This window comes from Etheostoma cragini, chromosome 1 (assembly GCF_013103735.1).
Source record: "Etheostoma cragini isolate CJK2018 chromosome 1, CSU_Ecrag_1.0, whole genome shotgun sequence".
Taxonomy (NCBI): domain Eukaryota; kingdom Metazoa; phylum Chordata; class Actinopteri; order Perciformes; family Percidae; genus Etheostoma; species Etheostoma cragini.
Window position 1 is genome coordinate 16,656,851 of NC_048407.1, and position 11,687 is coordinate 16,668,537.

Here is an 11,687-nt window from a genome sequence, read left to right on the forward strand (position 1 = left end):
TTCTACTCCTATTCCCCAGCCTATAGTTCTCCCTACCCACACTCCAGTCCATACACAGCCAGCAACCGTCCCACCGAGCTGAACTCCTGAAACCAACCCACCACGGCAGTCATCCTCTTTAGGCAGCTTAAATCCATTTTCATCCGCATAGCCAGAATCCCAGACAGGTACAGTGAATTTGTTTTCAATGTAAGAACTAGAATGTAATGCTTTTGACAACAATGCAATGTTTGTACAGAATTTATACACAGAACTACATTGCTGCTACTGGAGCTGACCAGACAATACACCCACATATACAACAACAAACCAGCCTTTTACAAAAAACTGGAACATTCCTTCACAGAAGACACACATTCACACTGGATAAAATAAGGAAGAAACTTTGTAACTTGCTTACCACTTACAAAAGAGCTAAGGACAGATCTCGAGCAACAGGAGAGGGCAAAATCAGCTGGGAATATTATCTGGTAAGTTCCTGCTGTGTATGTACATCTTAAATGTTATAGGGACTTTCTGAAAGGTTATTAGTCTTCCAAAATTCTTTCTAATTATTTTCCACCCATGGCTATACTTACGGCTTCATCAGCACACTCTGGAAGGGGGGGGGGGGAAATTATCACCGCAAGAATGTTAAAATACCTATTAATGGCTGTCTTGATTTTAACTTAAACTCTGTCCTTTCTTACAGTAAATGAATGAAATATTTGGTGGCTCCGGGGTGGGGATTGCCCCACCCGGCACCGTTGAAAAATCGGAAAGCAGCAACAGGAAATGATTGGGTGGCTGAAAGAACCACTAAAAATTAAAGATGTTGAATTATATTATATGGCTGTCTTATTGATACATAAAGAAACTGAAACACCGGAAAATGAGCAGTGGTTAGATGGTTCACATTCCCAGTGGTGAGATACTCCCACAATCCCCGGCTGATTTAGCCCGGTTCTTACCACCCAGTTACCATGAGCTGCCACTCATAGGCACAGCAAAAGTCTTGATGTAGAGGCACTTTAAATCAAAATGCCCTAGGATTAAAACTATAAAGTAACCATCTCAAAGTTAAAGTCATTAGATTGGTTATAATGACACTTACACATTTGCTGCAACCCTCCTTAGATCCTTTTACAACAGTATTGTATTACTACTTTGGACTTTGCATTTGACCTGAGATGCATCACATCACCCTGTGGCATACTGCACACCAGCTCACAAATGTTAATGAAAGGGGGAAAGGGGGTATCACTGCAAACTAAGGCTTATCTTATCCTTATAGGTGGGCACAGATCATGTCTCTGTAATGAGAGGCATCATGGTTGTTGGGCTGTGGTGGGTGTGGATCCTCAGCGTCCTGTTGAAGACCTTGCTCATCTTCATTAATCCGGTCACCAGAATCTAAAGAAATGTGTAGAATGCAACATGTTGTGACGGACGCACTGAGGCTTACCACTTCCTTCATGTGCAGGAACTTGAGCCTCCTGAACTTTAACTTTAAGATGCCGAATGCATGCTCAATAGCCACACGGGCTGCATTGAGCTTTGTGTTAAAGCGCCTTTGCCCAACAGTAAGGTGCTACATCAGTTTATCGAAATGCTCTTGCATCATGCCAACTTCCAGGTTGACCTACATTGACATGATAAAAGCGGCGCTCACTGTCATGGAATCTGGTGACAATGATGGCGTAAAACTGTTTCCTGTTATAATAGTCTATTTGGGTTGTTGTAAAATGGTTTGACAATGGGAATGTGACATCCATCAAGAACACAGACTGTGTTTGGAAAGCCAGCGGTTTGAAAATGTAATTGCAATGTGTTAAGTGCTTCCCCTGTGGGCCATGAATTGTGATGTGACAGATGTGTGTTAACCAGGGAACAGAAGTGATGGAGATGGGTTGACATGGCGGATTTTGAAATGAAAAAACTTTTAAAGTCAGTCATATTGTACAAAGGTACGACTTCAAACAAAAATCTGGAATTTTTGGAACCAACCTAGGAGAAGAATAATGAAGCTGATTTTATACAGAGTTATTATGCTTCCTGGAGCAGTTATTTCATTAATATGGTTGCTGACAAATGATAACCATCATAGTCAATACTTTATATGAAATTATAATCTAACCCTCTCTTAAACAGCGTGACAGTAAACATTATTATATATTATATATTTTTTTCTATTCATTTTTTATGAAAGTTTTAATTTGCAAAGACTGTAGGGACATTTCTAAACTTACTTGATGGAGCATCATCAAAACTGTTAAGTGTGATTAGAAAAATTGGATCTTGAAGTTGATCTTAGTGGATAAGAAGGGGCATCTTTTCATATTGAATTTCCTCAGCCACAAAAAACACATATATGCGATTTCTTCAACCATTTCTACATACTTGAGGTAGCCTACAGATGATCAAACAGGATGTAAACATGTTTGTAACTTCCTTTTATATGCTTTGAAGGCTGACGGAAAACTTATCATATTTGACTGCAGCTTTTCGTCACCGCCCCCGGCTGCTGCCGCCTGCTCTCGTTCACTTTACAGGCGAGGCGCAGTTCATCTTGAACGAGCCTAATCTCTGGTACCGCTCCTAGCTACTGTGTAAGAGATTTTTTTTCTTCTCCCAGGCATGTCCCGCCCTATGGTGCCTTTCTCTGCCTCTGATTGGTTACACTGAAGGTTAGGTTACCCTAACCTTAACCTAACCAACCCAACCAGAGCCGGCATCGAGTAAAAATTTGGCCTACGGTAAGCTACTGTTAACTTCCTGAAGTGAAGGCAACTTTCTCCGTCGCAGCTCACCTTAGTTAAACCATTTGTAAATGTAACTGAATGTCCTTGTTCTTGAACACTTCTGATAGTTCGTGTAGCTAGTTGCTGTAGCATAGCAACAATACATATTGCATCGCTCTTTCGTCAGGTTTAAAACGCAAAGCCACTCCTGATATAATAACGTTACAGCACAGACCCTTACAAACGTGAAAGAGGGCAACGAATAATGTAGTAAACGTTGCACAACACTAACAAGATATAGCTAAGCCAAACACATATTTAGCTAGCACTTGTGTTCGAGTACGCACGTGTACCTCCACTCATCCACGTTTTCTCCACGTTAGCTCTTGTGTTTTTAGCAAGACAGTTAACGTTCAGCTAACCTGCTTCACACAAAAACTTCCACACAAAGCTTTTGTGTGGTAACGTTAACGGTTCAACAAAATAGCAATGCAAACTTGATTTCACGTGTTTGGTTGAATGAAACCACATCGTTAACAGATATCAACATCTAAGTTCTGTAAAGTTATGCTATTGTGACTGTTTGCACTCCCTAGCTTAATGGCTAGAGGTGGGCGTGGTTAAAACCATGGCCCTTTCAATAAATACCTCCTCCTTAAATTAAATAATAATATCCCTATTATCCTTATTCTCTACCTTTCACCCAATTTATGGTACTGGGGAGGAAACAACACAATGCGGGCTGTTTAATTAACCTATATATTATGAGTCAAAGGTAGGCTATCTTTATATTTTGATGATGGCGCGGATAAAAATATTCACAAAATGATCCATAAGTGATAATAAATGTACAGCATGCTCAAAACAGTCAATCCTTTATTCTCTTCTCGGCTTTTCTGTTAAAGGATATCTTACTTTACCAGAAACGAAATAGTTTTGATTTGCATCTAGATGCACACACCAGTAATGTGAGGATGATAATAATAATAATAATGTGTATAAAAAGTTGATTTTCATTCCCGTAAAGGTACAGCAAGTATGGCCCACAATCTGACAGCAATTATGCGTCGTCACTCAATATTTTATTGCCATCTCTTCAAATACTGTGTAATTATTTGCTGCCATTGAACATTTGGTTTGCGATCACCAATGCCATGCGCAAACTTGTGGGGGATTCCATCAGCTCATGCACATATTTGTGTCATTAGAATCATGCCTCTCCAACTGAGCTCTAATTCTTATTGCCACGAACACCTGAAAACCTTAAATTCATGTGGCTCACTGCTTGCAGTAATGTTTATGTTGAATGCCAAAATGTTGAACTAAGTAGCCAAATATGCACTTAATCTTATTGTGGCTGTTGTGGTGCTACAGTGTACGTGTCACAGATGTGTGCTGAATAATTCAACCTTCAGAGTGAACTCAAATGGCTTGAAGTGTTAAAACTGTTATGCCCCCTTGTTTTCGTTGAATACCAACTGCTTTAGTCAGTTAGAAATTCTGATTCCCAAATATCAACGCTACTTGGTAAATCTGGAACATAACATATTTGTCAATGTTGCTGTTATAATGTAGGCTCCAATATTATAACTATTCCAAGTAGAAGCATAGTTTCTAAAAAAACTTGGACAGATATTTTCAGATCAGTAGTTGCCACTAAAAGCCCGTAACTCCAAGCCCATCTAATTTTACTTTTAAAATACTCACCCACATTCAGTGTTATTTTAAACCCTGCTGTTCTTAATTGGCTTAAACACTTGCTTTCTCTATAATGGAACTTTATTTCTGCTTATTTTGTGACATAGCTCTGCTCTTGTTTTCTCCATAGATCATCATAAGCATCATGACTTTTCACATGTGTGTGCGCTCCAACCCAATGTTACGGCAAACAAATCTGGCTGTTTGGCGAGCATGGAGGTCATGGAAGTTAAGCCTGCACTCTTCTACAGTTTGTGCATCTTCTGGTCCTGGTCCTGGACCTGGTCCTGGTCCCCTGGATGGATCTGAAGAACTGTCTTCTGTATCAGCCGATAAGCCTCCTCACACGCCTGTGATGCTTAAAGAGGTGCTATATTACTTAGACATCAAGCGTGGTCAGGTACGTTTGCATCTTTGCTTTTTTTTGCAAGGTTTTTGAAAGAAAGGCAATGTCCGTTTCTCTCAATGTTCTTTTTTCATAAGTCAAAGACTCCTTCGGACAAAATGAGTGCTGTTAAAAGTATTCAAACAAAAGCAATTTTTGCAAATTTTACTTCTTTCTTATTGCCAGTATCTTCAATAGAATGCACTTACCTACTAATGTGAAAGCTCCTAGAATGTGTTCAAACTGTAGGAAAATCTGATGCGTGTCTAAATTGAATCTCAAGGACTGACTGCCATCATTGAAAATAGCAAGTTATTAGATCGTATTTGTGTTTTCAGGCATTGTTATACAGATTGCCTTGGTTGCTGTGGTCCATGCAAACTCATACTGAGAGGTTTTTCTCATGTCCCTCTAATGTGTGTGTCAGAACATTTGAAACACCTATCAATGCCATACACTTTGATACAACACCACCACTATCTACAGTCACATAAATGACTGATGAGCTGAATCAACACCTCTCTGACAGCATCAATAGCAATGCACATTGTAAAATGAAAAATGCATTGCAGGTCTGTTGTATTAGTTTAGTAACAAATACATTATTTGGTTTTTAATTGGATTAAAAATTAAATAACACCTGTGTTAAGAAATTATTTTCCAAATGTCTGCATCAAAACACCACAATAGTATCTCATTGCAATCTGAAAATAACGATTCAAACCTCTTCACTAGTAGCTTTTCTCCTAACCAAGATGTTTGTTGCTAAGGTAAACATTCTGTTTAGACTCTATATAACAAGTTGCTGTTATAAAGACACACATGAATTGGACAGTGAGCCAGCAGCTTAGCTTTTACTTAATGTATGTACTACCAGGACAGATGGGCATGAGTCAAAAGCCTTCTGGTGTGGCAGGCAGCATAAGAGGGGAAGTGCATGGTCAAGACAGGTGGGGGCCATGGGTCAACAACTTAGTCAGGAACTGCGCTACTGTAAGGCTGTTGGCAGGACACAGGGTGCTGCGTCGCTCCTGCCTGAACTTTAGCACCTCTAAACTCCTCCGCTGCCCGCCCATTTGCCAACTGTCCTAAGACAGCTTGCCAATCAGATGCTATTAAAAACAGTTTGATAGATTTTGTTTTTTTTGTACAAGTACATGCTGTAGACCTCACTTACTGTGATGTTCTGTGGAAATGTTGCATGGTTACATTCAAAAGTGGTTTTAAATGTTGCTTCACTGCAGATGTCTGCTTATTTATTTTATTTAAATGATGACACAAATGTAATGTTGCAGTTTTACTGGTTCCATTACCACAGCAACATTACAACCTTATTAGGCTCCTGACCCAAAAGGCCAGGTTACACATTCATCTAGCTAAATTATAACTCTGTAGAGACAGCCTCATGCTCTGTCAGTCTCAGTCGGGTTCAGACATGACTCTCTGACAGAATCAGAATCAAAATCAGCTTTATTTGCCAGGTATGAGGACACATACGAGGCATTTCTTTTTGGAACATCGTTGCTCACAATGTGCTTACTCATACAAAACAACCAAACAATAAACACACATAAATCTATACGTAAGCTAAACAGAAACAATATAGAGGCAATAGTGCAATGACGAGTGCAAAGTATGAAGAAGTGAATTGTGATAGTTATTATTTTTAAATGTGGAGCATAGCGCAAAGGATGCTGGAATAAATAGTCTTATGTTATTATATTACAATATGAACAGTGTGAAAAGCTCTGGACTGAGAATGATGAATAAATAATATGGGAGATATGAAGCAGAGCTGTCGTTTAAGCAGTCAAATTTGTGTTGGTTTAGTGATGGTGTCATTAACAGTTAGTTAATGTCTGAAGGACATCCTGACATCAGACAAGTGTCCACTGAAATCACTGAGGGCAGTTTGAATGGCTAATGTAAAGTAATCACCAAAATGTAATTGATATTGACAGCTGAAGCAGTGTTTGTATGAATGGAGTACTTAAGCGATGATCGGTGACAAAGAAAATACTTCAGTCAAACCAAAATTTGAATGGAGCCTTTCAGTGCCCTGTAGTTTGCCATATTTCTTGACTGAAAGCATACGTTTACCTAACAAGGAAGTACACAACTCACCACCAATTGACTTAAAGTTCATTCCTGTTCCCCTCAGGATGATTCTTAATGACTTCAAGAATCCCTCAACTTTTCATTTAATGCCACCAGCAGTTAAAGGTTTTTGCCTATCCTGTGAAATATCTCAACCAGATTGATTGGCACATAGTCCGGCTCGATGGATGCACATTGCGGGGATAAAGCCTGAGGTTGTCCCTCCCCTTTGCTATCTCCTTCATCTGGGCTTAGTTCTGTCCAGGACGGTTGTGATTGGTTCAAAGAAATACAAACAATCTGGAGCCTTTTTTCCCCTATCCCAGAATAAATCCAGTTGGTAGTGTAGCCAGACCATACCCCAGCGCTGTGGAGATAGGTCTGGCAATGCAAGACCAAATGGCACACAACTTTGTACAGACATTTATGGTTCCCAGACGATGTATTGTAAAGACTTTCATGAACTTCTGACTTTTTGTTCCAGTGCCTCCATGGGGAAATATTTGGGATTTTGAGTGAAATTTTGCAATATTTGTTGGATGTGTGTGAGAATGTTAGCATGCTAACGTTAGCATTTTGCTCACAGAGCTGCTCGACAATCTTTCTTATACTTATTTATAGAGTATATCTTATAGGCCAGTTTCATAGGCGTTCTGCTGTCCAGCAAAATGAACAAGTTTTCCATTGACTTTTAAGGGGCTTTTGCGTTCAGGCTGAAGCGGTGGGGGCCGCAGTAGAGTGCCAGAAAACATGCAGAAGAAGCCTGTGGCAAAAAGTTGAGACAGATTAAACCTTTGGAGAAAACGTCTGTTTTGAGAAAGTGTGAGCGTTCCGTACAGTAACCAGTAAACACTCCTTCCTTTAATACAGTTCTTAAAAATGATAAGGGTGAAAAAAATGAAACGCAGGCATCTAACTGCCCAGGACATTTTGGAACAGTTAACTGTTTTCTGGAACAAGCTCGAGCGCAAGGCACAGTTGTTTAAACTTTTTTCTTTTATTAAATGAAGCTCCTTTCACGTGCAGTGTCGGAAATGTTGACATAAAAACCTTCTAAGGAAAACATTAATTGTGAATATAAAGTGTAATTTTTGTACATTGGGGGATTTAAGAACAAACAGGACGTCACACAAATAAGCTATTTAAATTTAATTGAACTCTTTGGCAGTGGAATAAGGAGCAACTGACACTTAAATACACAGCATACACATTACTGTTACTAGTTTTAGTTAGCTGAAGGGTGACTGTAGGCCAACAGATTTTATGTGATTGTTGGAGATGGCTTGGCCATTTTAAAATCTAAAACTAAGATCACATGTTTATTTACATGGAATTTTTTATGTACTCCATTGTGGATAATACTTTAGTGAAATGGAAATGAGAAGGGCAGGATTTTGTTTTGACTAGTAAAGTCATTGTTTTAAAGGTCCCATGACATGGTGCTATCTGGGTGCTTTTATATAGACCTTAGTGGTCCCCTAATACCGTATCTGAAGTCTCTTTCCCAGAATTCAGCCTTGATGCAGAATTACAGCCACTAGAGCCAGTCCCACAATGACCTTTCCTTCGTATTTCTGAGTCTGTAGCTTTTGAGGAGGACAGAGGGGGCTAAGGTGGAGGCTGGGGGTGTGGCTTTGAACAACTGCCACTTTGCTCGTTTGTAAGCCATGATGTCTCTCTCTCACGAGTGGGCCAAATTCTCTGGGAAGCAAAGCAGAGAAAGGGGAGGTAACCCTGCCCCTTATGACCTAATAAGGGGCAAGATTCCGGATCGGCCCACCTGAGCCTTCGCTTTCTCAAAGGCAAAGCAGGATACCCAGGGTTCGCTTTACATCTATCACCATTTCTAGCCACTGGGGTACCATAGGCAGACTGGGACAAAACAGTACAAAATTGGAAATGCCTTTGCCGGTTTTGACAGTTTGGGATGGCAAAGGATTTTATTTTTATGTTTTTGAAGCATTTTGAGGCTACAGCTGTCACCATCTTTGTTGTGTATAGTCACTATGGTTACAAGTGTTCTCTTCTAAAGCAAGGTTAGTTGTAAAGGCTTTGTTTACTTGTTCACACACAGTGTCCATGTCACTGTGCTCTGCAGTAATACAACAGACCGACTCTCCTCAGTAAAGCCAGCTGTCATTTCCAAACCCTGGCAGAACCGTTCTCTCTGTCAGTCCTACTCACCAATCATTACCACAGCTACCTGTGTTCTCCACTGCAGAGCAGCGAGTCATTCAGAAGCTGGATTCACTCACTTTTTCACTAAAATACAGTTCATCGTCTGGGTTTAGCTTGAAAGATGAGGCTTAAATATTGCATAATGTAGTAATATTTCTTTATAGAACACCTAGAGGAAGACCAAGCTATACATTTTATCATAGTTCTTATTTTCAGTTGTTTCTTTTTATTGGGGTTTATCTCGTTTTCATTGTGGAAAAAGGTTGTCAGCCTGAATGATCATCTGGTCATTCATCTTTCTTCCCCTTTTGGGGGGCCATGTTGCCACATAGAGTAGGGGTGTTCCATATCATATAGTTCACAATAATACCAATTTATTTTATTGTTCACCAAATAGAGATGGCATTTGAGAGTTTGCCGTGACTTACTAGTTTTATTTGGAGAAGTCAGTGAGAGCTGGAGGGATTCAACTGGACAGTCCGTCAAACTACAACACTGAGCTGAAAGGTGCACAGAGCTGCACACTGGTGAGGATGGTCAGTGGAATTGGCAGAACAAACTTAACTAAACTCCTAAATTACAGCGAGCCATTTAATTTAATAGAGTTTCATGCTGGTACTTGCTTTCAAGCAACAATAATAAATCTGTATTCATTTAGGTTTAGGTTTTTATTTGTTATCATGCTTTTAGGAAGCCTTCTCAACTCGTTAATACTCATGGTCAAGTAAAAGAGTTGGGCTGAAAAGGACGGAGCATCAGGAGTCCTCGACTGGCACAGGCTGCTTGCGTAGGGGACCTCCTCTAGAATAGATTAATGAGCCATCAGCTGAGAGTCCAGGGGAAAAACCCTGTGCTGCTGCAGAAGGACAAATGAGCTGCCTACTCTTACATTTTAGTCCCAACACACTCCCCCTTGTGGAATTAATGAGGCTATAAGTGGTAAACTATTTTTTTGGGTCAATATCAGAGTCATTTAACAATTATCTATTTTTTTAAGCAAGATTAGGAAAAAAACTATTGGTTGGGCAGTTACACGTCATAATGATAAGGAGATTTACTATTTGTAACAAGTGAAGATTGCCTTGAAGTATGTTAGTATTGATGTTTAAATTATGTAGTTTTATAGTTAATATTCCGGGTTGAATTGTTATTTATTTTGTAATTCATATAATTATGTTGCAAAAAATGCAAACATTACTCAAGGTATCATGTCAGTCGTTTCAACATACGCATTTAATCCTATTCACAGTCACTGTTGGTTTCTGTTTAACTCTTGTTCAGATAGGTTAGTGTAAATGGACATTAGGATGAAATGATTATTCTGTATAACTTAATTCAACTCATTCAATTCATGTTTCTTATAACTAAGAAAATCCAAAGGCATTGACGGTAAACACAAAACAAAAAAAAAACTTTTATAAGTGTAAACTTTTCTTGAGCCACTGTGGCAGGTGGGTTTAAAAATCCACCTGCCACAGTCACTTTTTACCAGCCATTTCTTTTCCTCCTAATGGAGAAAAACAGGATTTGCAGTGTCTCTATGATCCTATTCATGGACATTGCGCCGTCATCACATGCTGTAGTAGGGGGTTGTACCTATTGGACTTTAACTTATCATTGCACCTACAATAATGTAGCTGTCCTCCATTTAGGCCATTCTGTACATCTCATCTGTGGTTTTCCTGCATCCACCGTGTGTGTGTGTGCGTGTGTCAGTCATGGGGGGAACGGAGCAGCAGCCCCTCCTGCTGCAGTGAGCCGACAGGATTGAAACAGCAGCTTTCATTGAGTTTACAGTGAGAAATAGTTACAGCATACATTGATAAAATGAATACAGGTTGGCAGGATGGTCTGAAATGTTTTGCACGGTTATTTGCTGTACGTTGTGTTGGTAAAAGTGAGATGTTTGTGTCCCACACGTCCTCATATCAGAAACAAGGAAATTAATATGACCAGTTCTCACTCCCGCTTAAGATTTTAATGCAAATGCTATAGGGGGCCCTGGCTGTCAATCAGTGTCTTCCAGTGGTGCGGAACCCTGGTCCGGGCCCGTAAGCAAATGCACACCCTGCTTACCAATAGCTATGCGTCTGAATCACTCAATTTTTATTGGCTAGCTGCCAATGTGGCAGGTAGATTGACAGTGTTACCCGCCAATTGCTAAATTCACCGGCGCTCGGCTGGGGGTCCGGTGTTATTTGCAGGGCTCTTCTTCTGGCTTCAGTCTCCGGGTAAGTTGTTGAAAATCTTCACGGCTTTCTATGTAACTAGCCGAGACGAGGGGGCTAACCTATGCTAGCGCTAGCATGCTAGCTCGTTCTCAATGCCAAAACACTGCTACAACACAAACTAGTTCCCCATAATCTACAAAAGAACTAATCACATGTCCCTGTTCTGCAGGTATTCCACAAGTGTGCCCTCGTTTAGAAGAAGTCTCCCAGCTTATCCTGCCTTGTACTGACCAAAGTTGGAGAAAGAGTTATCTAGCTGATGTGATCTTACCTATTTACTCACCATGTGCAACTCCCAACAAAGATAGTATAGAAGTGAGATGTGAGATCCAAACACACAGGATCTTCAGCAATGTGCGATACAACAAAAAAAAAAAA

The 11,687-nt window shown here is 40.0% G+C and overlaps 1 protein-coding gene across 3 annotated transcripts in view; it reads left to right on the plus strand.

Annotated features, from left to right (window-relative positions):
• Window positions 1-2,572: 2,572 nt before the first annotated feature.
• The window catches only part of mettl15 (methyltransferase like 15), a 55,892-nt gene continuing 46,777 nt past the window's right edge, over window positions 2,573-11,687 (plus strand). For 2 of the 3 annotated variants that reach the window (XR_004657049.1, XM_034874745.1), the window contains exon 1: window positions 4,564-4,818. Coding sequence is in view for 2 of the 3 variants with exons in the window: in XM_034874745.1 (XP_034730636.1) it covers window positions 4,564-4,818 (255 nt within the window). In the remaining variant the exon portion in view is untranslated. Of the gene's footprint in view, window positions 2,736-4,548; window positions 4,819-11,687 lie in introns of those variants that run through there. The other variant, XM_034874755.1, reaches the window with a different exon arrangement.